Here is a 26,410-nt window from a genome sequence, read left to right as displayed (position 1 = left end):
AAGAGAAAATGTGGCAGAAATGAGCTAGACAAGTAAACATTGGTTTCATTTATTTTGTTTGTACAATATGACTACATGAGCAATTATGTGCTCCTTAGCTTGTGTCATCTCCATAGATGCAAATTGTGCGGCATTTTCATATGCATGTGAATTAGGAAACCAAACAATTACTAATATCCTTAGCAGTCTAATGACCAAAACCAAACAATTACTAATATCCTTAGTTGTCTAATGAGCTATTACCCAATACCAAACATTGCTTAAGAGCCACCACATCTGGAATTAGGATATCACTATGCAATTAGTAAACTCCCATATCGAGGTTTAAGAAATCACTGATGCAACACACACTCCTTCGAATCATATTTTACAACCAGCCACCACATCTGGAATTAAAAGATCGATCATTATACAATTGTTAATAAAACTCCCAGTGGGGTTTAATAAATCACTAATGCAACACACACTCCTTCAAATCATATTTTACAACCAAAGAGAACAAATTTACTCGTGATTTGTGTAATTAAGTCTCTAACAACACATAGAACAAAAACTAAACAAAGTGAACACGACTTGCACTTACTTAACCTATTTGTGTCAAGGCTATTAAAATGATCCTAATAATTCCCACATAACACATAAAAAAAAACTAAATGACTAGTCCATTAAAGTAATAATGGTGTAGTTTTATTCATTTTTTCCCATAATATGTAAACTATATATATGGTCTAAACATGTTTAGAATACTAATAAGTACTAGCCATGTTGCACGCCCTATGGTCGGGCCTGTTAATTTGGTTAAGTAATCAAGTTGAGCAACCCAAAAAAATGTTCTCGGTGATAATTGGTTAGTACCTATTTTCCATCAATGTTATGAATGAAATGGACTAATGAATCATGCATATTACATATTCCTATAATCAACCATATTTAATTATTTATTATGCGATTGCAAAAGTGCTTAGCTACTACCATCTCTTAGTACACAAACCTCCAAGCAGCCAATATATTTAGAATCAGACTTAATTAATACATATGAGTTTACAATGTTTCGTTTTAGCCATATTTCAAAGGGAGGAATAAGTGCTAAAGACTTCTTATGGGTTTCGTTGTTCACTACTGCTTGCAAGCTACTCTTGTATCTACTGTTCGTTTGATAGAGCTTGAATTCAAAAATAACCAACCAAATAAATGTTATAACCTCCTCTAGTCAAAATAATAGTAAAAACATGATAGTACAGGTTCTAATTATGTTTATACATAGATGTTTAAATAAATTTACCATTAATGTATCGTCAATATTTACGACAAATTCTTCTAGATTAGGACTAATGCAATGCCAATCGTCTTTGACAAACACTTGCAGTTTCCCAACAAAGAATTCTTGGGACACGTATATAGATTGTTTGCATCTACCTATGTAATCACATATGAGATATTTTATTGTCCATGCCTAGCGTATACAAAACACCATACAATGAGAAGCCTCGACAATCAAATTTTGAGGGATCCAGCCACAGAACCATCTCACCCAATGTGCACCTACTGCAACTACTATTACAATTCAAACACAAAAATAGAAGTCTGTTGGAGCATAATAGATCAAGGAACATTGAGCGAGAAATAAATACACTCAAACATATTAAGCAATGTAGAAGTCTACCTACATTATTCAAATTAAAATTATTATGGTAACCAATGACTTACATAGTACAACTTTGGTTGAATCTTCGTTTTGGTCAACATAAAACACGAAACTTTTGCCCCTTATACCTCCCCATATCTGGCACTTTTAGCGAATACAAATCCCCATCAGACAAACATCCTATAACATCACCTTCCATATATCCTTGATATAAAAGATGAGGATATAAAGAAATTCACATTAGATTACCTTGGTATAACTAAAAGAGATGAGAATGAAATACCATCAATAAATACAAAGAAAACTCCAATAATAGTTGTGAGTGCAAGTCTAGCACCATCACTTGATTTCTTATTTACTCAAAATTTAATGGGGAAAATAGCTTTAAATGAATACAAACATGTAGTCAGATTGTAATGAAAGCTAAGAGCAAGATAGGTGCTAGCATACTAAAACCGCGGCATACATATGACTATCACTAAATGTATCTGACCCCATCTTCGTATAGCATCTCGATTCAGGAGGTCATACCACTACCAAGGAACAAACATTGAAATCAGAACAACGCGATCGAGAACAACTTAATAGTAGTTCATCAATAGAGATTAAACATACAAAAACATGAGATTGACTTAAATATCAACATTTTTTTTTTGGGTAAGTACAAATGATGTAACTGTGAAGGCATATTAGAATGTACCCTTCTAATCCACACAGTCTTCGAAACCAAATCCAAATACAACATTCAATATTTAGAGAATTTTCATAGATCCTTCATACAAATTAATGAGATATTAAAAAAAAAATGAAAGAGCAATCAAAGTCAGAAAAAGCATAGACACTACAACAAATATGACATATGACATCACTAATTTTAGATCACTTTCAGCTAAGTGATGTCATATGAAAACTATGACATCACTTTTCTCAAGATGTGATGTAATAATTATCACAATTTTTTTAACATCACTTATTTGAAAGACTGATATAGTAGAGTTATACAACATCATTTTAATAAGTGATGTCATTGATAGTGATATAGTAACATTTTTTTTTACGCCACCGCCATGTCACTTAAAAGGTGATGTAATATCTATGTATTCAACATCAATTTAAAAGTGTTATCATTTCATCAGTGTCACTTATAAAGTGATGTAATATCTATGTATTCAACATCACTTTAAAAGTGACTTTGTCAAGTTTTGGAAATCACTTCCAGAAGTGTTATTATTAATATACCTATTAATTATTAAGTTAATTAGTTAGAAAAAACTATCTAAAAATAAATTAGGTTAAATAGAAATAAAACAGGCGACGTGATTGGTTCGCCCATAAACGAGAAATAAAAAATAAAAGCCCACGATTTTTTCTAGTAAATATATTTTGGCTTCCCAAATTAGAATCGAAAAATCATCAAAAAATTAGAAATATAAATTAAATAGCCATTGGTTTGCTCGACTAGCATTAAACAAAAATTAGAAATAAAAAACCGCCCGAATTTGATACCGAAAATTTTGGTTTCCCGCTGAGAGAACTTGGTATAAGTTATTACGGCAAACTGGTATGGGAAAAGCTAGAAAGTCGGCTGAAAATTATTGCGAATCAGGTTTGTTTCTTCTTCCTTTCTTCCTCTCTTCCTCTCCTATTGATTTTATTCTCATATACATTAACTAATTCATACTTTGTTTTCACGATTTCTTCAAAAAAAGAATCATCTTTTTCAGTAGATCTTACACGTGAGCGAAGGAAGAACGCAAACAGGTTCATTCTTTTTTCTTGCCCCCTCTCCATACTCGATTTCCCGATATTTTTATTCAAATATATTTGTGTTTGTCCGGTGGTGTGATAAATTTTTTAGTGTTTTTCAATTGGTTGTTTTTCTCAGTATGTTCTTTGAAGATGGGGAAGTTTCCATATCACCATCATTAACTAAATCATCTCGTACTTTCGTCTTCATCAGATCATATACTACTTAGTGGACTTCTCGCTCTGCTTTTACTCATATCTGCTCTGTGCGAATCATTAAAATGTACTGTAAAGGCATACACCAATAACCCGCCAAGAAAAAGAAAAAAACAATCTTGCTCTACAACTTGTACTACTAAAGGACGCAATTCGTGACTATTGTCATTGTTTGTATTGTTATCAAGATAATTATCAGTAAGGATAATTTTTGGGGGCCAAAGAGCGAGGTAAGTTACTTCATTGTTCTTTTTAAAATTGTTACTTCATTCATGGGCAACAAGAATGTCCGACACGGAATAAAAGGGATACATGTAAAGACGTGTTATATTATTTAACTAATGGGGATTTGAAATGTCGACAATGAAATCAATTAACTTTAAGTTTACGGTTTCAATGATGAAGTTACCTTTCTTGATTTTTGGTAACAAAGAACTTAAAGTTACTTTCTAAATTTCGGTGGTAAACTTGAATTGATTTAAGTGTTTAAGTTATTTTCACTATTGGAAAACTTAAATAGAAATAATTTGAATAAATGACTTATAATGATTAATATATTTCTGACCTACCTCTATGTATGAATTGTATATGTATATAAGTTCGAACAACTCTACAATAATAAGAAATTGTCGAGGCACAATTTTTGCCATTAAAACCGCCCAAGATTAAATGGTAATGTTGTTCGATTCTTATACATCTAGGTGCTACTCTTCGATATAGTAGGTTCAATATGTTTCGCGTTATGGACAAGACTTGGAGAACTTTAAACAGGTTAAATAGTTTATACTTAAATTACTTTATTTGAAACAAGTGCTTATTACTATGTACATATATCATTAACTATCTTGAAATTTTCCGAGCTAGTGATGAGTACCTAAGATCTTTGTTGATGAATTCATTGAATTCGCTATGGCTCCTTTGATGGATAAAACAAGCATTAGATGTCCGTGCATTAGTTGCAAAAACTTTAACCATTTGAGTCCCAACATTGTAAAAAGACCATTTGATCATTGAGGGTATTGATATGACTTATGATCCTTTTGTTTTGCATGGAGAAGAAGGGCAAGTGCATGTAGTAGATGAAAGAGTTGAAACTACAGGACTTTAACCTCACCGAGACTTATGAGATGCTTAAAGCGACAAATGAGAGTAATAAGAAAGAAGAGTTTTCGGTGATCCAAAAAAGAAGCCAAATTCAAAAGGCGGTTGAGGAGTCCGAAAGGCCATTGTATGAAGGTTGTAGCAAGTATAATGGTTAGAAGCATTTGTTACGCTTATATAGTATAAAAGCTAAACATGGTTTGTCTAATAGAGGTTTTTTCTGAGTTTTTAGAGGCGTTTGAAGGATATGTTTCCGAGGGTAATGTTATTCCAAAGTCAAATAATTCAGCAAAGGCCATTAAGGAAGTTTGACTTGGATTATAAGCAAATCGACGCATGTGTAAATGATTGCATGTTATACACTGGTGATTTTAAAAATGATGTGAGCTGTCGAAAGTGCAAGACTACACGATGGAAAACTGATCCTCATACTAAAAAAGTACACGAGAAGGTTCCAGCAAAGGTTTTGAGGTACTTTCCTATTATTCCAAGGTTCAAGAGGATGTTTCAGTCTGTCGAAATGGCAAAACAGTTGACATGGCATGCATCCAATGAGAGTACTGATGGAAACATGCGTCATCCGGTTGATAGTCCTGCATGGAAACATATTGATAGAAGTTGGCCCTCTTTTGGTGATGAAGCACGAAATCTTGTCGGACCGGCGTTGTCCGGCCGACGGTGTGTCAATCCTCATCGCACTCTTAGCTCGAGGTATAGTTGTTGGCCAGTCATTTTGGCAATATATAACTTACCTCCTTGGATGTGCATGCGAAAGAAGTATTTGATGTTGACATTGATAATCCCCGGTCCTAGCCAGCCAGGTAATGACATAGATGTTTATTTAAAGCCACTGATTGATGACCTGCTACTTTTGTGGACAGATGGTGTGGAAACGTATGACGCATACCGAAAATCCACCTTCACATTAAGGTCTGTTTTAATGTGGACCATTAATGATTTTCCAGCATTTGGAAACCTAGCTGGATGTGCAACGAAGGGTAGATTAGCATGTCCTAGGTGTGGCGTTAATACATGTGCAGATTGGCTAAAGCATAGCAGGAAATTCTCTTACATGGGAAGTCGTAGGTTCCTTCCAGATGATCATCCATATCGTTTGAAGAAAAGTTGGTTTAATGGGAAGCAAGAACACGGGGCTAAGCCAGTTCCTTTGAAGTCTGATGAGATTTTTACTCAGGTAAAATCTATAGAAAATGATTGGGGGAAAGATCCGGAAAAGAATTTGAGAGATGATTGGGGAAAACCTATAGGAAAGAAAAAAAGAAAACGTGGAAAGGGCATACAAGGTAAGCAAAAAAACTAGAGGTGCAAAATTGTGGAAGAAACAATCAGATTTTTTTATTTGCCATTTGGAGATTTCTTTTGTTAACTCATAATCTAGATGTTATGCATATAGAGAAAAACATTTGTGAAAGTTTGCTCGAACTTTGTTGAATCTGAAAAAAAAAAAATCAAAGGATAACCTTAAATCTAGGAAAGACTTGGAAGAAATGGGATTAAGACCGACTTACACCCTATACTGAGAATGGGAGTAGAACTTTACTTCCCGCATCACAATGCACCTTGTTAAAGAGTGAGAAGCAAATTTTTGTGAAAGGTTGAAAACTGAAGTTGCTCGATGGGTATAGTTCCAATATATCATACCGTGTTTCCTTTTGTCCGACTATGCTATATATGACTTGAAGTCTCATGATTACCATGTATTAATGCAACAACTGTTGCCTTTGGCCTATGGAATCTCTTACCAAAAGGGCCTAGGAATGCAATTTTCCGACTCTGTTCATTCTTTAATGAACTATGTCAAAGGACTATTGATAAGGAAAAAAATGGAACAAATGGAGGATGAAGTTGTAGTGACAATGTGCTTACTAGAAAGATATTTTCCTCCATCTTTCTTTTTGACATTATGGTACACTTGACGCTTCATCTTGTGCGGGAGGTGTGCCTTGGAGGACCGGTGCAATTTCGTTGGATGTATCCCTTTGAAAGGTATTATTTTTTTTATATTTCCCTGTTATTACTACAATATATTTTAGCTAAAAGATACACCTTTTGGTTTGTAGAGTGTTGCATTCTAAACATTTGATTATTCATCGAGTATAGGTATATGAAGGATTTGAAAGCAAGTGTAAGGAATCATGCAAGGCCCGAGGGGTGCATGGCAGAATGTAACTTGGCTGAAGAGAGTGTAACATTTTTTTCCGAGCATATGAAGCGAGTTGATATTAATAATGACCAACCAAGTAGAAATGAAGACTATAATGATGAGTCCACAAAATCCAGTATTCTTGAAGGTAAGCCACTATTGAAGGGGACAATTATTACATTAACAAGAGACATGGTTGAAGCAGCACATCGTTGCATTTTGTTCAATTTCGAGGAAGTTCAGCCGTACATTGAGTAAGTTAATATGTTTAATGTGAAAACTTATATATATATATATATATATATATATATATATATATATATATATATATATATATATATATATTAATGAACACCTTTTTAAACGTAAGACACAAAAAATGCTCATCCATAAAGGAACCTCGCTTAGGAAGAAATGAAGGTGCTTTAGGAGCAAAGCATGCTGAAACGTTCAATGAGTGGTTTAAGCTTGAGGTGAAGAAGCAGGTTTTGTTATCTAAATTTATAGAAGTTTTAATCGATGTAAGATTTTGACTTTCAATTTTTGTTTGTCTTTAGATTGAAAATGAGAAAAAAACCAAACATGTATCTGATATGTTGGATTGGCTCTCGGATGGACCTTGTTGCGATGCTTGGAGCTATAAAGGTTATTTGATAAATGGCTACCGCTTCCACATAAAGGATGGAGAAAAAGGAACTCAAAACTCTGGAGTGTCATTGTCGACTAGTAGCTTGTGTAGGGCAAGTGCTAAAGACACCGCACAAATCGAGGAAGATGTGACATATTATGGTGTGATAAAACAGGATAATTTTGCTAGATTATGGTGTTTTTCAGTACCCATTATTTAATTGTGATTGGGCAAACGTAGGGAAGTGGGATCAAAGTAGAAGAGGGATTCACATTAGTTAATCTGCATCAAAGTTTAACACACAAGCAAGACCCTTTTATCCTTGCATCCCAAGTGAACAGTTTTTCTACTCACGAGAATCACATGACAGCAGTTGGTTTGTGGTTTTGAAAGCACCTTCTCATGGATTCCGTGATTTTGAAATGTACACGGAGGAGGACCTTAGCAATGTGCCTCGCACCACCACCTTTTGCAAGTGTGGAGCTAGTTAATGACATCGAAGGTGATGTAGAAGGCTAAGTCTATAAGCCGTCAAGATTGTGAGGGAACTTGGGTGCTACAAAAAAAAAGAAATAGAGTGTAATTGGGTCCGTTTTGTTTTCATTTTGTCCATTTAGACTGATTATTATGTGGTTTTTGTTTTTGTTTATTTAGTTATTAACTTTATTATGTTTTGTGAGTGCTTCTTATAATGGTGCAAGGCATGTTGTGTTATGGTCATGATCAAATTATGTACTTTATTTTACCTAAGTGCCATGTATATGATTGTTTTGTTTTTTGCTGTACGTATTTTCTAATCTTTTCAATGCATGTGAAGAATGGCAAAGGAAAAGGCTAGAGAACTAACCCCGGTAAGATATTTTGATTCTCTCTCAATTTTTTTATTCGTCTTTGTATTTGTAGTATTTTAATTTTGTTTTCTTCTGTTTGTTTTGATTTTCTAGTACCAAAAAGCGGCAAGAGCTAAGGTTCAAAAGTTTAAAAGAGCACTTGTAGAAGCATCTAAGAAAAGTGGACGTGCACATTCAGGTTTGTGTATATTGTTAATTTCCACTAAGAAAAATAATTATGCTTGGTTGTGATTGTGTCATTAAGGTGTGGTTGTAAGTATATTAAACCAATTTATTTTGTCATGTACAAGGTTCCAAAAGTCCAAATAAAGTTTATGGTAAGAAAGTTCAAGAAGTGGAAATGTTGCCAAGGGATATGGAAAAGCTACCAAGTGAGCAACAAAATGGAAATCATGACTGGAAATGGAAGATGATGAATGGTTGGAAAACCACTATGAAAATGATTACTGAAGGAGAAGGTAATGCATCGAAGGTTCGAATGATCTTCACCAACCAATACCGAGGGGGCCGACAAACTGAATCAATTGGATCCAAAAGCTCAAAAAACTTGTGCTTGACTTTAATGAAAAAGGTCTACCTATAGGTCCTAATTGAACTTATACAAGTTAGCTTACTTGGGCAAAGTAGCAAGGGATCAGCTCCAATTGGCTATCCTACTTGGCATAAAGTAACACCCGAGATTAAGGACAAAATGTGGACTGTTTTAAAGGTAAATTTCTTTATTTACATGGCAAGTTATATATTATTAAAGAAATATAGTAATATTTGTTTATGCATCTTTTTACAAAGAACATTTTGTAGCACCGTAACGTGCTAGAAAACAGACTTTTAAGTCTATTGGGAAGCTGGCGTGGGTTCAAAACAAAATTGAGATCAAGAATTTATGATGCATATGATCTTTGACCAAGCTAGAATTGCACATTGCCCAACCGATGTAAAACTACCGATTGGAAAGCATTTGTTGCAAATTGTTCACGTGAAGGATACAAGGTATTCATCATACATTATATGGGTTATAAAATCCATTTTGCATATCAAGACTCATATATATTTTTTTTTGTAGAAACTAAGGGAAAATGGGAAGAAGGGTTCAATACCACAAGATGCCCCATACTTGTAGTCAGAAGGTTATGCAAGATTGGAAGATGAGTTGGTAATTGAATGATCTATTTTGACTTGTGAAGATTTTTCCCCTTAAGAGTACTTAATATATATATGTGAAATGTTTTATTTACTTGTTTTGTAGAGGCGTAAAAAGGGTAAGATTGGTAAACCTGTTACAAGAGGTACTGTATGGGTTGCAGGCCACAAGAGGAAAAATGGAGAACCAGTAAATGAGTTTGCTAAAGAGAAAATAGTATGTCGATTCACTTGTTCATAAAATATTTTCTAAGATAAAAGGCATGCTTATTCGATTTCCATGCGACTCTAGTTATATTATTTATTCTTGTTGTTGTTGTTGCTGTTATAGGATAAGTTGAATGAAATAGACTGTGATATAGAATGTGGAAGAGGAGATGCCCTCTCACAAGTTTTAGGTCCCGATCCTAATGGGGCTTGGCGTGGAGTGGGATATGGAGTTACTCCGTCTACTTTGTATGGTATCCAACAATGCAATGGGAGGATGAGTGAATTGCGTGGGAGAAATATGATGATGTATTGGAAGAAATGTCTTCTATCAAGAAACTTGTTGCCAAACTATTGAATAGTGAAGAGGTATTCCAATTTGTTTGGGGATTCCATATATACTTTTGTTTTGATTTACTAACATCAAAATTATTTTCAGCCAAACCATTAGATCTGTTCAACCTTCTCCGTGAGAGGTGGCAATGAACCCTCAAAGTCCATCTTCCCAAAGCAATCACAATCTGAATTCTCGTATGTATACAATGTTGGATTCTTTTTTTTTTTTTTTTTTTAATTTCAAATTCCTAGATTTACATTTATATTATTGTTTCCTTATATGTTTTCGTACAGGGACGGACTAAATCGAAAGATGTGTCTACTGAAAGATCTCTTGAGGGTCGACGTTGTTGGGGATTACACCAATACCAATCGGTTCCCCCACTACACAGATAACTTGTATGAACACAATTCAACTCCGGACAAAATCTAAATATCACAAACTACCTATACTAACATGCCCAACTCGCTAAACAACTATCAACAACAAATAATAATGTAAAAGCGGTTAAACAACAACCCACAAGACAAAGATTTACCGTGGTTCGCCAATGATGCCTACTTCCACAAGAGGTTCTTAATAAAATGGGAAGGAAGATTACAATCTCTCCTTACGTCTCTCACCTTACTAGATCACTCTTTATCTCTTTCTGAGGGTTGTATCTCGTGTAAAGGTTCTCTCTCTTTTAGTCCGGATTCCAATCCTTCCGACTTGTTTTGGTTACGTTAGGTTAGGTTTTCCAAAACCTTGATTTTTGGTTTTATCTCCAAAACCAAATTCGGGGAATCTTGAAGCAAGGGCCCACGAAATTAGACTGCTGGCGCTGCTTCACTCTGAGCCGAAGTCGCACCAAGACTCGAAGTTTGGCGCTGGGCCACTTTGAGCTGGTCGCCTCTATGTTCTTCGGAACTCGACGCGAAGTCGCTTCTATCAGAGCGGGCTCGACTTATCTCGATGCGAATTAAGCCCGTTTCCGTCGGCTCGGTTTCTCTCCTCATGTGAGGGATAACTCAACAATCTCCCCTCCTAAGGCGAGGGGGGGGATACCATGCAATTGCCAAATCAACGGGGAGGTGTCGCCATTCCCAATAGCCAACAAACATCAAACTTACCTTCGGTAAGACTTTGGTCATCATATCCGACCCGTTCTTGTCGGTATGGATCTTCTCGATACACAAATGCTTGTCTTCGAAAGTACTTCTCTAATCAATGATCGATAACGCATGTATGTGCTTGGATCTAGAATGAAAACTTCGGATTCTTGCTCAAGTGGATGGCGCCTCGACCGTCACATAGAACTACAAACCGTTTTCGCTTTTTAGCCCGGTTCGGCCGAAGAACCTCTTCATCCATAGCAACTCTTTGCAACACTTTCGGTGGCTGCAATATACTCGCTTCAGAAGTGGAGAGGGCAACACACTTTTGCAACTTAGATTGCCAAGAAACCGCTCCCCGCAAAAGTAACCGGATAACCGGAGGTGGACTTCATCGAAGTCAACATCACCGCCATATGCGCATCGGTGTAGCCTTCAAGTAAGGGCTTACTTCCACCAAAGCACAAACATGATTTGGAAGTGCCTTTGAGATATCTCAATATCCACTTAACACCTTCCCAATGCTCTTTACCCGATTTGATGTGAAATCGCTTACCACCCCCAACGGCGAAAAGCAATGTCCTGGTCTAGTACACACCATGGCATACATCAAACGCGCCATCTGCGGATGCATAAGGAATCTTTTTCCATCGATCGCGCTCATGCTCACCCTTAGGACACATCTCTTTGGTCATTGAACTGGCCACCGCTTTAACCGACCGGCTTCGCTTTGATCCATGTTGAATCTCTTCAACACCTTCTCAATGTAGCTTTCTTGAGAAAGCCACAACTTTCCACTCTTTTTCACACGAGTGATCCGCGATCCCAGTATCCGCTTTGCTTGACCCAAATCCTTCATCTCAAAGGACTTACTCAAGTCTTTCTTCAGCTTGGATATCTTGTTGATGTTTGGGCCAACTATCAACATATCATCCACATACAGCAAAATAAACTATGAAATCCCTATCCGGAAATCCTCGAACAAACGCGACAATGATCTAGCGGACTTCTTGTATCCTTTGCTTCACCATAAAGGAGTCAAACTTTATGTATTTGTCACCGTCTCGGTGCTTGCTTCAACCCATACAAGCTCTTTTATCACCTTGCATACTAGGTGCTCCTTGCCTTTGACCTCAAAACCCTCGGTTGGTCCATGTAGACATCTTCTTCAAGGTCTCCATGAAGAAAAGTCGTCTTTAACATCTAGGCTGCTTTCAACCTCTAGGTTCATACTTGCGGCCATACCCAATACCACCCGGATAGAAGTCATCTTCACTCTGAGAGAGAGAAAATCTCATCAAAGTCAATCCCTTTCCTTTGACCGAATCCCTTCACAACAAGGCGAGCTTTGTGCCTTGGGTGAGATTGTTCTCCTCATGCTTGACTTTGTATATCCACTTATTCTTGAGAACTTTTCTCCCTTTGTGGGTTTCAACTAACTCATAAGTGTGATTCTTATGCAAAGAATCCATCTCGCCATGCATGGCCTTCAACCACTTTTCTTTGTCTCGTACCTTCAAGTGCCTCTTGATAGTACATAGGTTCTCTCCACCATCCGATAGTAAAGACGTGACGTATGTGGTGGATACTGGTTGAAGCTATTCTCCTCTGTCGGACCTCCTTGCCCCATCTGGCCGGTGCCTCGGGGAGGTTGCACTTCGCTTGCTCGGTGGTGGTTCATGCATCTCATCCGCATCTTCTATGCCAATAGGTTCTATCCCATCATGAGCAATAGATTCTCATCATGAGCTTCAAACTCATGGTTCTCAGATTCTCAATGCCTTTACGCACGACGCTCCACAAGAGGAACTTCGGTTGAATCAACAAGATCATTGGTGAAAGCCCAGTATTTTTCACCCTCCTCAAAGTCTGCTATGGTTTGGTCTTCTAAGAACACAACATCTCGACGACGGATTACCTTCTTGTTAATCGGATCATAGAGTTTGTAACCAAACTTTTCATCTCCATAACCCGAAAAATGCACCGCTTGGCTTTGTCATCAAGCTTGAATCTCATCCCGGAATATGCACAAATGCCCCGCACCCAAATACCCTCAAGTATCCATAATCAACATCTCTCGCTGACCATACTCTCTCCGGATAATCACTATTCGGAGGCTTTTTCGGTGACAAGTTGATCACATGCACGGGGTCACGCATTGCTTCTACCCAAGAGCTTCTAGGTAGCTTAGAGTGAGATAGCATGCATCTTATCCTCTCTACAATGGTACGGTTCATTCTCTCGCTATTCCATTCATTGCGGTGTCTTGGGAACGGTCCGCTCATGACTAATCCCATGACTCGGCAATACTCTTCAAATGGCCCAATGTACTCACCCCCATTATCGGCGAATACACTTCAACAACTTCCCGGTCTCTCTTTCCACCATGTCGTGGAATTTCTCAAACACGCCAAGTACTTCATCCTTGGTCTTCTACTATATAGGCCCATATCTTTCTTTTGGCGATCATCAATGAATGTCAAGAAGTACTAAGCTCCCTGGTGGGACTTCACTCTCATAGGACCACATAAGTGCGTATTGCACTAGTTCAAGGACAATGTCCTTCTCAGGAGAGGCGGGAATCTTTGGAAAGACACCCGCGGTTGCTTTCCTACCAAACAGTGAGTACATGTACTTAAATGTGTACCTTTAATGTCCGGGCATGGCCTTTTGCTTAGCAAGAACTTCCATCCCTTTTATGCCCATGTGACACGCCTCTTTTGTGCCGCGGTTAGGATGAAGCTTCTTGGCCACGATTCGCTTTTTTACACAAACTAGCCTGTGTTTTGTAAAGAGAGCAAGTTTTCTTTCCTCCGGTCGCTACAATGGAACCCTCCGGGTCGGGTTTCCATACCCCGTTACCAAACGAGTTTACAAAGCCATCGCCATCTAATTTCCCACCGAAATTAGGCTTAACCGTATGTCGGGACATGTCTTACATCCTTGAGTGTCAAGGTGTAGCCGACATTGGTTTCTATATGAACATCTCCAATGCCTATAATCTTGAGACTCCATCAGTACTGTTCCATCCTCACTTCACCATATTCACCACGGGTAGGTAGTGAAGAATCCCTCGCGGGTGTGACGTGATAGGATGCTCCCTCAGTATCTATCACCCACTCAGTATCCGACATGAAGGTACTCGGGACAAAGACACACCACAATCGACGACACAATTCCACTCAGGTCATCGACTAGTCGCGGTAGTATCTCTCGCTGTGTTTCCGTTCCCTCGCACCATGTCTTCATGTACACGTTATTCTTCTCATCCCTCTTGTTCTCGCAGACTCATATCCGAAGTGGCCTTTGGTGGCCAATAGTAACATTGCCTCTACGCCTTAGGAGTTCTAGCTTCACCCCTAGATTTACTGTCATCACCTCTAGAGCGAGATGGTTTTTCTGCTTGACCTCTCCCCGTTTTCTCGTGAAAAGGACCTGCGAAGTTAGAAGCCGCTTCTTGCACTCCTTCTAGTCTCCCTCATTCAACAAAGACGTGGTAGCCATCTCCATGGTAACAATTCCATCCTTGGCTGCTCCATGTAGAAACCGCTAATGTCTCCCAACTTTCGGGTAGAGAGCCTAATAGAAACAAAGCCTCAACTTCGTCTCCCAAATTGATCTTCATCAAATGCATCGATTGATGATATTCTCAGACTTCATTAAGATGTTTCGGACATTGAAGAACCTTCCCGGTACTTCGTGGTTCCGCAAACTTCTTAACAACTAGTACTTTGTTTCCACCGACTTCCTTTCATAAAGGTCTTCGAAGTTTCTTCCATGACCGGAAGGTCGTAGTCTCTTGGGCCACATGGTGAAAGACACCGCCGCTCATCCATTGTCGAATGTACCCAATAGCTTTTCTCACAAGCTTTTTCCATTCAACCTCATCGCCTTTTTCGGTTTTACTCCCTCATTCTCAATGGGAAGTGCCAAGTCCTCGATTATAGCAAGTCTTCCATCTTGGCTTTCCATGATGGTGTAGTTCTTCCTATTCGGACTCATCATACGAAAGTGTTCACGGAATGGTCCATCTCTACAAGTTATTTAACCTCAAATCTTCTCTCGTGAATTTTGGCCAAACACCTTCCGACCAAGATTCGGATAACACCCTAAAGCTATTCTAACCAAGGCTCTGATACCACTTGTTGGGGATTACACCAATACCAATCGGTTCCCCCACTACACAGATAACTTGTATGAACACAATTCAACTCCGGACAAAATCTAAATATCACAAACTACCTATACTAACATGCCCAACTCGCTAAACAACTATCAACAACAAATAATAATGTAAAGCAGTTAAACAACAAACCACAAGACAAAGATTTACCGTGGTTCGGCCAATGATGCCTACTTCCACAAGAGCCAGTTCTTAATAAAATGGGAAGGAAGATTACAATCTCTCCTTACAGTCTCTCACCTTACTAGATCACTCTTATCTCTTTACAGGGTTGTATCTCTGTAAAGGTTCTCTCTCTTTTAGTCTGGATTCCAATCCTTCTGACTTGTTTTGGTTCTGTTAGGTTAGGTTTTCCAAAACCTTGATTTTTGGTTTTATCTCCAAAAACCAAATTCGCGGGAATCGTAGTAAGTGGCCCACGAAATTAGACTGGCTGGCTGGCCACTGCGCTGAAGTCAGGCCCAAGACTGAAGCCGAAGCTGGCTGCCACTTTGAAGAATGGTCGCCTATGTTATGGAACTCGAGCGAAGTCGGCGCTCTATCGAGAGCTCGGCTTCTCTCGCCGTCGCGATGCCGATCGCCGTTTAAGTCTCGGTTTTTCTCTCCTGTGAGGGATAACTCCAACGACGTGACCACCAAAGTCTATCGCCCCAAGCAATCAAAATTCAAGAAGTTTTCCATGTTAAAACCTATTTCATTAAATTTGAAATTTTCATTGCTTTTTATATTTTCCCTTTCATGTTTTCGCATGCAGGGGTGGGGCTAAATCCAAAGTTGTATCCCACGCAAAGACCTACTCATCGGGCTCAACGTGACCATCAAAGTCCATCCGCCCAAAGCAATCAAAATCGATTTCGTGATGTTATCCTTGCTAAATGCTATTTCATTTAACATGTGAATTTCTAGAGTCATGTATGTATATCTTTTTGTTTTCATACAGGGTACTAAATCCAAAGTTGTGAAGTGCAAGTTGTTTAGACTTGTTCCTGAAGATGTCGTGGCAGAAGGATTGTGGTATACTGATGATCCAGCAGCTACAGTGCATACTAAGCCTTTAGGCCCCGGTTATTCAAAGGTTTCTGTTGAAGTTGCAATTCAAAAGGATGCACTACTTGTTAGGGGGAATAACGCTTTGAAGACGATAGAAGATGCTGTCTCTAGTTTTGTGGCTTGGCCAACCAATTCCTTAATTAAGTTGTGATGTGCACTCAATTTTAAGAGCTAGTCTTTTGTTGTTTGAAAACACTTAAATTTTGAAGACCTTTTAATTATGCGTGTTTGGGCAGTTGTGTTAGTTGGAATTGGACTCAATGAATGGTGAATGGTTTAAATTCTTCCACTTGGTGCTACATGTATCTGTTTTCTTTGTTATTCTTAGCTTTGTTATTGATACATTTGCAGGCTTTAGAACTGATCATTTATTCATATATCCATACTGATTGTTCTCTATTGCTTCTTGCAGGCCAACACTTTTTAACTCCGCCTTTGTAAAGTTGTCGCTAGCTTTACAATGCCGGTCCCAAGCCCGGATAAAGGAGGAGGGTAAAGGGAAGAGTATAGGGTATTGCAATTAAAATTCTTTTTAAAATATATCAAAGTTTGGGAGTGAAGCAGATGATCTACTGCTGTAACACGGTATTTATTTCACCTTTTTTTGTATTTCCTTTTATGTCAGAACCAAATACTGTTACTCATTAGTTCTAACTACTTTTATTCGGAATGTGAAGCAGAGAGTTTCCAGAAAATCACATTTTATCAGGTTTCTTCTATCATTCAAACTAATTCTATGGTTCCGATTGCTAGTATTGTTGATCTATTCTAAATATATCAAGGTATGCAATTTGTCTTGTTAGGATCTCCCTGATATCATGGCAACATATAGTTGTCGAATTGAAGCTGATAAATAGAAAGCGATGACGGATATGTGAAAGTAGACCTCTTTATATGGCATACTTGTAGTCAGCCATGTTTGCTCCACAGGAGAGACAGTTCTACCCACCCTCCGCCCCTTTATTTTTTCATTTTAGAATCATGTCCATCTTATAAGCGGAGTTGGTGCTTAAAGCAGCCTCACATCTATAAAACTTTAGTGTTTTGCCTTTCTACTCTACAGTTGTCGTCTCAAAAAGACTTGCATGCTAGTATTAGAAAGAGACCAAATAACCTTTTGGTTACCATAATTTCCTTTTTCCCATATATTTCATTGATAATATCCAAATAGTCTTATTACTGCCGTTAATCTTTAAAGTATCCAACTGAGACGGGTTACTTTTTTTATACACTAAATTGGACTGTTTATGTACTCAAAGTCATGTTAATAACTTTTGTACTTGATCTATTCAGGGATATCACTAAAGGGACATCTGTTAAGAAAAAAAAGAAGAAATTCTGAAACTCTGCGCGTTCAGTACATAGACACAAAGGATGTGAGGTCTTAATGCCAATATGTGTTACTAGGCTTCCATTCTTTCTATTGGTGAAATATTTGAACCATTGATTTGATATAATAAGATGGCCTTACTAAGTCTTTTATGAAATCGGTGATTTTGGTGGTCCATAGGGTAATGATAGGTACGTGGAATGTTGCTGGACGACCTCCGGGTCAGAATCTTGAGATTGATGGCTGGCTTTCTTTGGAAGAACCTGCAGACATGTACATTCTCGGGTGAGTCTTCCTTGTGTTGTGAATCCTGTAGGCAATTCTAATTTCTGAGACCTAGCATCCATCTGTTTGAAGTAAGCCTGAAAAGTAAATGGATCACCTTGGATTGATGCACTACCAGTTCCTCATTAAGCTTCAAGTTTGTCACAGCTAGTCCTTCACTTTCCTTTTCAAACTGAGAAACCATAACCTGAAGATCATGGACAACACTTTCAAGGTGTTTTATTTTCGAGAGAGCCTCTTCTAGCTCAGACTTTTGGCTTTGAGCAACAGCAGATGCTTCTTTAGTTGTTTCCTCATAAATTCTTATCTGAGATTCAAGTGCATTCAGCTTTTCAGTCAAGTCCTTAGCTTCCAAATCCTTATGACTGAATCTCTCAATGGCTTCTTGTAATTGCAATTCAGCTTCCTTGATACGAGATTCCGTTGAAGACTGAACTTCGAATGCTCTTGTATGCTGGTCTGTTAAGTCGGCCAAAGCATTCATGTGGTGAGTGAATTGTTGAGAAGTAGCTTCTTTTTCAACATGGACAGAACTCAGAAGTTCCTGAAGCTCATCAATCTTGCTTTTGAGCTGAATGTTTGTCTCAGCCAACATTTCGTTATCGGAAAGAGACTGTCCAGCTGTCTTTTCCGCTTCCAAAACTTTGCCTTTGATTTCTTTAATGATGCTTTCCTGAGCTAATAGTTTCATGGAAGCTTCATCATATTCAAGCTTCAGAGAAGCTGCTCTTTCATCTGCTTCTGCCACTTGCACTTCATAAACTTTCTTTTGATCTTAATGAATCTTCAGTTTCTCAGACAAGGAGTTAGCCTCAGTGTCCCTGTTGGAGAAATTAACTGTTGCTTCTTGCAGCTTTAGCTCTGAATCCTTTAACACAGATTCATGTAAGGATTCCAGCTCAGAGATTCTTGCAGTGGCCTCCTCAATTATTTTACCTTGTCCCCCTACCTGAGTATTGGCAATCTCAAATTTCTTCAATATCTCACTTTCTCTGACACCAGACACCTTGAGTTCTTCTTCGACGCTCTCTAATATGTCTTGGCTTTGTTTCAGTTCATTCTGCAAGACCACCAGCAAATTCTCAACCTCTGCAAGCTTTTCGCTTGAACTGTTTGACACATCTTCAAACTTTTTCTTTTCTTCAATGGTTACATTCAAGGACTCTGTAAGTTCCTTTTCCTTCTCATTTGTTGCTAGCAATTCAGCTTCAAGGAGTGATGTTTTTTGTTGGAATAGCTCTACTTGCGTTGCAAGTTCAGATGCCTTTCCAGAAAAGTGCTTGTGTTCTTCATCTTTGATCAAGTATTTTGTTGTCTCATTCTGTTGAAGGGTGGTAGACATTATGTTCTCTGGGAGGACCCATTCAAGAAACCTTGCTACTTGTTTGCGTTAGTTGCTGGAAAGCTGGAAAGCACAGATGAAACATTTGTCACTCACTCAGGTCGGAAGGTTTCCCTGAGGATCTGGACACCTGCACAAGATCTGCCAAAAACAGGTCATGCCATGTATTCACTCAAAGCAGCGATGACGCAGGGGTAAAGAAGGTTCCCAAAGAGGGTTGGACAATGCAAGATGGAACACCATGGCCTGGGAACAATGTCCGAGATCATCCTGGAATGATACAGGTAATTCGTCATGTATATTATCAGTGTTTCCTACTATTCTTAAAACCTTAGTCCTTGCATCATCCGCTTTATCAATGTTATGCAATATGCCCGTTTCCCTCTCTATCTTTTATCTTTTGGTAGGAGACTATAGACTGATCGATATAAAAGATGATGCGAGGTAAAGCAAATAACAAACTATGAAGACTAATTATGTCAAACTAAAAAAGCTTGCATTTGATGGGCAATGTGTAGTGTGGTCTGTTAAGTAGTACACTAGTTCAGCTGGTGTTTTGTCTATTTATTGTATTTTTTCCCAAGTTTTGTTTGTTTCCAAGTGATAATATCCATTAAAGACCTATTCTTCAATGCCAAAGTTCAAGAGGAAACTAGTAGCATTCCATTTTAGCCCTTTGTATGTAGATGGAAAGACACTTTGACTTGAGGCTTTTATCTTTCGGATAGCTCAGGGAATTGCAGGATAGCTCTAGCTGCAGGCACTAGCCATAAAGATTTTACCATAAGACCATTTATCGTGCCAAAAATTAATACTTGCACCATCAGCAATTATGCATCTTAGAGATTTTGCGATCTATGCACGCCTCTCCCCTGTATTATTATTATTATTATTATTATTTTTCGATAAATATCTCCCCTGTATTTGATATGGCTAATGGACTATTGGTGCTTTCTGCTTCTACTTTTGTTGACTTGTATTGGTACTTCTCTGGTTTCCATACAATTAAATTATTAAATAGGTAACATTGCTACATTTTGTTCGAGAACCTTCAATCTTTCTCAGTTGCATGAGCAAATAGTTTCTTCCTCAATTGCATGAAGAATAGTTTGCTAAATCTTTTCCTGTTTATAGCATTGATAGGGAATGATAACGACTCTAGGATGCCAATTTTTTGCTCGGTATTCAAAAGGTTTCTTGATATATATCTTATTATGGGTCGCAGATAACTCCTTTACGCTCGATGGCTATTTTGTGATTATGCTTGCTGCCACCTTATAATTTCACATAGTTAAATATTATATTGATCAGCCTGATGAACCATAGTGTTTTTAAAAATCACTTAGGCTTCCGTTAAGTAATTTCGTGGAGGCTGTACGTGCTTATCGAGTAATATCTCCTGAATCAGAAAAACAGCTCGTTGAACTTGCGGTAGCCCTGTTTACCAAGCATTTTGAAACAATTCAGCAGCACATTAAGGAAAAAGTTTCTGCTGGAAATCTTTTGGAAATGCTCCGAGTTACTTGGAAATCTCTTGAACTTTGGCATTGAAGAATAGGTCTTTAATGGATATTATCAGCTCAAGGTGAGAGTCTCAGCAATCATCTCCAATGCTCCATAATTTCTGAATGTAGACTGTGATCATTATATAAACAACAGTAAGCTAAGGCACTCAGAGAGGCCATGTGCTGTATGATGGACCCAATTTCAGGGGAAGAAGATCTACTACGTGCAATTCCCTCAAAGGTTTGATGGAATTGATCGTAATGGTAGATATTCAAATCGTAACATTGTATTCTTTGATGTGCGTAATGCTGCTTTCTTCATCCACATTTTGGTGTTTTTGTTTTTCTCCTGATCTTGTAGAATGGATAACTTGTTTTTTACTGTACGCAGATCAACATGAAAGGGCTTGATGGCATATAGGGACCTATTTATGTTGGAACAGGTTGTGTTTTCAGAAGGCAAGCTTTGTATGGATTTGATTCCCCACCAAGAAGAAACCCCTGCAAAGACCTGCAACTGTTGGCCAAAATGGTGCTGCTGCCTGTGTTGTAGTTCTAGAAAGAAGAACAGGAAAATGTCACCAAAGAAGGAGAGCAGGAAAATGCTCCTTGTTGGGTCTATATGATTCAAACCTGTCACTTCCGTATCAGACGGTGTATTGATATGTGGATGCTCACTTCCTTAATTGGCTAGGTGACTGCACCTGGTGTGCGTCTTTCATATGTTACTCTTAAGTCTCTAACAGGCTACTGGGTTTTTCAGTATATTTATCTTCTTGTTAACAAGTGGTTGCTTTGACATTCTTCCAGATGAGTCCTTCACTTTGAAACATGATGGCCGTGGCTATCCGTCTATGTCAAATACTGGTCCCAACAGCAATAACTCTCAGTTCTTCATTACCTTCAGAGCTGTACACCATCTTGATGGGTTAGTTTTAGTACCCCACTCTATATATATACTGGGACGTGATGTATATGCATATGGTTTTGTACAAAGTGTGAGTTGGTGGATATGGTCTCCTCATCGTAGAGATGTCCCCATAAGCTTTCAATTCATTCGGACATTTCTAACCTTGTCAAAAGAGGATCCTATTTTGAGAAATACTGGCTCCTCATATACTTTCAAAAGTTGTTTAAGGTATAGACAACTTTTAAAAGGTTAGAACTGTCCAGATGAGCTGATAATGATTTGTTCCAAATATCTGCCTGCAGTTTATCTTGTAGGTGCCCGTTGTACGAAACCCTTTCTGTATAGATCCCATCCTATATGTGTGTATTGTTTGTTGCTCATATGTGCATTTTTTTTTTGTTTCCCTTTTGATTTCAACAGGTTGCATGTTGTCTTTGGGAAGCTTGTGCAAGGCCGTCGGACATTGAAAAAGATTGAAAGCGCAGGTTCCAAGCAGGGGGAACCTGCGTTTTTTGTGAAAATTGTCAATTGTGGTGAACTTCTTGAAGGTAAGATACGCGCAGTAGCTGCTTTGGAGAGGGAGTCAGTCAGCTTGGCTGATAGAGCTTTATTGTTTATCACTAAAGATATAGAGCTTTTCAGTTTCTAGATAATTTGTGGTATAATAGATTTTCTTATGAGTTACAACTGAATGTTTTTAGGTGCTGTGCGTAGAGAAGGAAAATCTAAGAAGCCTTCAAGAGGAAGGAGGAGGAAAAGACGAAGATATTCTAGTTCTGAGTCAGATAGTTCATCTGATTCTAGTTCGGAGTTCTCATCATGCGATCTCTTATGGAATGGTAGTTCTACTTGATCAAATCTTTCAGCTCCCTCTTATATTTTTTGATTGTTGGAACTACAGGTTTTCCTTGGTCAAGATAGCGTCTGTGATGTTGAAGGAAATGAGTTACCTCGTCTGGTGTATGTTTCTCGTGAGAAAAAACCAGGCTTTGATCACCATAAGAAAGCAGGGCAATGCATGCTCGGTAAGAATGAGTTTTAAACAAAACTATTTCACCAAGACTAAAAGCATTATTTTTTTTAAAACTTATTTCTTATTTAGCATCGGTGTTATGAAAAGTGCTAAGTGATTGTGGAAGGGTACTTAAGTTGTCTAGGTGGGGCTATGCATGCATTTTTTCCTACAAAAAAATGAAGAAATTAAACTTTACTTCTTAAAATGCACAAGAGTTTGTGGTGCCGACCAAGATAATCTGTTTTCTTTGGACTTTTACCGATAATGTCCGATATTCGCACCGGTTTTATAGGTTTTCTCGATTCTATATTCTCAATGTGTAATATTCAAGGTGTTATGATTATGGCGCTTATTCCCAAAATATTTTTAGTTGCCCTGTTTGTATTTTTGGCAAAGTTGTTTATGATTATGGTCGTTCTTTTCTTTATAAATATTTTTAGTTAGTTTGTATTTTTGTTTGCGAGTAATCTCATGTGTGGAAAGAACTTGAGTTCACGCGATCACAAGGGCCAACTAAAGATTGTATTTTTATTTTTGCTATTGCACGCCGGGATGATGAAAGCAAAAGACTCATGAGAGAATAAGGGTTATCGTTTGTTACCTTTAGGACTAAAGATTTGGTCGCTAAGGCCATTGAGGATCTGAATATAATAATGAATTTCAAGGTAATATTGAAAACAAGTAATTGTCTTTTGTAGAACTTCCTTTGTCATTCGTGTACTATATTATGGCGGATGTTCAATGCGCTTTTATTTTCCTTTATAAAATTTGCATTGATTTTCTAGTACAATGTTTCATAATGCAAAAAGAAAAAAGAGTGATTTGTTAGGCTGTGATATGTTCTTGGATTAAATTGATTGCATTAAGCCAGCCGTGGTAGGTTCTTGGTTGGGTGATTGTGGTTCTCTTTGGCTCATTTTCGATCGCAGATTAGATTTTTGTTGGTATATGTTGGCTCGTTACAATTTTTTGTATATAGTGTAATATTTGTAATTGGAGATGATATTTGTGTGATAAATGTGATTTTAAGATACATTTCATCTTTATTTGATGATAAATGACTACAAAATGGTATTATATTGGGATGATATTGGCAATTTTGTTTTTTTAATTATTTTTTTTATTATTTTGATAAATGGGACATCACTTTTAAAGTGATTTATAGAGTTATTTCACATCACTTTACAAGTAATTTGGAATCTGAATGAAATGTCACTTTCGAAGTGATGTTAATCGGCCTTATTGATTTCACTTTAAAAAGTGATGTTAAACGTTATAAAATCACTTGTGGACATCGATTAAAAGTGATGCAAAATTATAACATCACTTGTGGACGCCGATTAAAAAGTGATGCAAAGTTATAACATCACTTGTGGACATCGATTAAAAGTGATGCAAAGTTATAACATCACTTATGGACATCAATTAAAAGTGATGTAAAAGTAACATCACTTGTGGACATCGTTTAAAAGTGATGTGGAAAAACCCCGACTTTTCACGTCGCCACCAGTTACATCACTTGCAAAAGTGACGTCGTATATTTTTGACATCACTTATAGGGTGATTTTAAATGTCTTTTCTGTTGTAGTATATTTTTGACATCACTTATATTTCTTTCAATCACGTATATTTTTGACATCACTTATATTTTTGACGTCGTATATTTTTGACATCACTTATAGGGTGATTTTTGCCCCTTATACCTCCCCATATCTGGCACTTTTAGCGAATACAAATCCCCATCAGACAAACATCCTATAACATCACCTTCCATATATCCTTGATATAAAAGATGAGGATATAAAGAAATTCACATTAGATTACCTTGGTATAACTAAAAGAGATGAGAATGAAATACCATCAATAAATACAAAGAAAACTCCAATAATAGTTGTGAGTGCAAGTCTAGCACCATCACTTGATTTCTTATTTACTCAAAATTTAATGGGGAAAATAGCTTTAAATGAATACAAACATGTAGTCAGATTGTAATGAAAGCTAAGAGCAAGATAGGTGCTAGCATACTAAAACCGCGGCATACATATGACTATCACTAAATGTATCTGACCCCATCTTCGTATAGCATCTCGATTCAGGAGGTCATACCACTACCAAGGAACAAACATTGAAATCAGAACAACGCGATCGAGAACAACTTAATAGTAGTTCATCAATAGAGATTAAACATACAAAAACATGAGATTGACTTAAATATCAACATTTTTTTTTTGGGTAAGTACAAATGATGTAACTGTGAAGGCATATTAGAATGTACCCTTCTAATCCACACAGTCTTCGAAACCAAATCCAAATACAACATTCAATATTTAGAGAATTTTCATAGATCCTTCATACAAATTAATGAGATATTAAAAAAAAAATGAAAGAGCAATCAAAGTCAGAAAAAGCATAGAGTGACAACTACAAAATGTTAAGAAATTTTGGAGTGGATGCTAGTGCACTATTTTCCATTGAAACCATTGCCAAAGTACATCTAAGTTAACTAAAAAGAAATTGAAATCCAAGGGAAACTCAATTAATCTGTACATGTAGGTGTTATAAGAAAAAGTGTTTGGATATACTTTCCAAGTCTCTATCATTGTTTATGGTGGTGAGCCTGCCATCTTAATTCACTCAAACGATACATGGTAAGTTTAAAATCTATAGAACGAAACATATGCCGAATGCAATGAGCAATTAGCAACAGGGGGCTATGCAAAGATGCTATGCAAATGGTGGAAAATAGAGAAAGCTAAGAACTCAGTAATAGAACAATAATACTCGAGGAATTCGACAATAATTACTTGAAATCTGTAAAAGAGCGATAAATCTCACTTGAAAAACACCCGCCAAAAATGACCATTTTCGAATCCGATAAAGGTAGATAATTTGAGAAGATGGATGAATTGAGGGAGACGATGATTTCAGGTAATCGAGTTTAGGTTCTTAATCTGTATTCATATATAAAAAAAAAAATCTTTCACAAAAAAAAAAAAAAGAAAAAAAAAACGCAAATGAACGTTTTTTTCCCCATTTTCAAGTAAACTAAAGCATATTCATAGGGCAATCACACATTCACACTTAATGATTGTAATAACGGATATAAATCTAGTCACAGTCTTGTTAGAAGTTAAAATGGTCATCATTTAAGACTCAAGAGACATATACCAATACTTGCAAGAGATGATGTATTCATAGTTGAAGCCTCTGAAGGAGTGCCGCGTGCTCCAGACCCAACGACATAAGAATTTGATGCCACTAAATTCTCAATAGCTTTTAAATACGAAGCTGACAAATTTTCCAATACATGTTCGGTACTTGAAGCAATTGGTGCACCACCACTATGGAAGACAGTATTAAGGAATAAGAAAACGATAATACAAAATTACAAACCCAACATAATTGAATATTTGTTCACGAACACAACAAACTACTAATCCCTCAAGGAAATCATATGATTGAAGAATAACAAAGTAATCAGAGGGAAGGAATCAAATATAAAAAACATAAGGATAGGTATTCACAGAAAACAATGGGTCTTGAAGCAATTTCTTCTTCTTTTTCTCCTTCTTCATAAAGATTGGAGATAGAGATTTGAGAGATGTGGCCGCTATGTTCATTTTTTAGTTTGGAGCGTTTGGAAAGATTGTTTCTATTTTCG

At 37.4% G+C, this 26,410-nt stretch overlaps 2 protein-coding genes and 2 long non-coding RNA genes across 13 annotated transcripts; 3 read left to right on the top strand and 1 right to left on the bottom strand.

The window, feature by feature from the left end:
- Positions 1-1,248: 1,248 nt before the first annotated feature.
- Positions 1,249-26,410, bottom strand: LOC147521349 (uncharacterized). Of its 2 annotated transcripts, XR_015193926.1 has the most exons (3): positions 25,924-26,410; positions 1,708-1,783; positions 1,249-1,554 (listed from the first exon to the last, which is right to left on the bottom strand). It is a non-coding gene; the product is annotated as an uncharacterized LOC147521349 (long non-coding RNA). The 2 variants fall into 2 exon arrangements; XR_015193919.1 differs by having other exon boundaries at positions 1,249-1,783.
- Positions 2,798-9,471, top strand: LOC147521352 (uncharacterized). Its single transcript, XM_086557279.1, has 7 exons — positions 2,798-3,251; positions 3,355-3,406; positions 8,318-8,351; positions 8,445-8,529; positions 8,642-8,823; positions 8,935-9,060; positions 9,415-9,471. The coding sequence occupies exons 1-7, from the start codon at positions 3,209-3,211 to the stop codon at positions 9,469-9,471; spliced, it is 579 nt and encodes a 192-aa protein (XP_086413405.1). The 5' UTR covers positions 2,798-3,208.
- LOC147521351 (uncharacterized) lies at positions 9,479-9,880 on the top strand. Its single transcript, XR_015193914.1, has 3 exons — positions 9,479-9,504; positions 9,598-9,708; positions 9,823-9,880. It is a non-coding gene; the product is annotated as an uncharacterized LOC147521351 (long non-coding RNA).
- LOC147521350 (peptidyl-prolyl cis-trans isomerase CYP63-like) lies at positions 16,830-22,759 on the top strand. 9 transcript variants are annotated; one of them, XR_015194714.1, is made up of 10 exons: positions 16,830-16,947; positions 17,043-17,071; positions 17,656-17,743; positions 17,873-17,977; positions 19,308-19,603; positions 20,728-20,904; positions 21,216-21,531; positions 21,635-21,752; positions 22,155-22,282; positions 22,436-22,759. XR_015194714.1 is itself a non-coding variant. In XM_086559243.1 (9 exons), the coding sequence occupies exons 7-9, from the start codon at positions 21,679-21,681 to the stop codon at positions 22,585-22,587; spliced, it is 354 nt and encodes a 117-aa protein (XP_086415369.1). In that variant the 5' UTR covers positions 16,959-17,071; positions 17,656-17,743; positions 17,873-17,977; positions 19,308-19,603; positions 20,728-20,904; positions 21,216-21,531; positions 21,635-21,678; the 3' UTR covers positions 22,588-22,759. The 9 variants fall into 9 exon arrangements, 5 of the variants coding, with proteins under 5 accessions (XP_086415369.1, XP_086415461.1, XP_086415412.1 ...); XR_015194791.1 differs by having other exon boundaries at positions 16,915-16,947; positions 17,043-17,144; positions 17,656-17,738; XR_015194747.1 differs by having other exon boundaries at positions 16,916-16,947; positions 17,043-17,144.

This window comes from Coptis chinensis, chromosome 1 (genome assembly GCF_015680905.1).
Source record: "Coptis chinensis isolate HL-2020 chromosome 1, ASM1568090v1, whole genome shotgun sequence".
Taxonomy (NCBI): Eukaryota; Viridiplantae; Streptophyta; class Magnoliopsida; order Ranunculales; family Ranunculaceae; genus Coptis; species Coptis chinensis.
The sequence above is the reverse complement of the archived record's forward strand: the minus strand, read 5'-3'. Positions and strand labels throughout refer to the sequence as shown.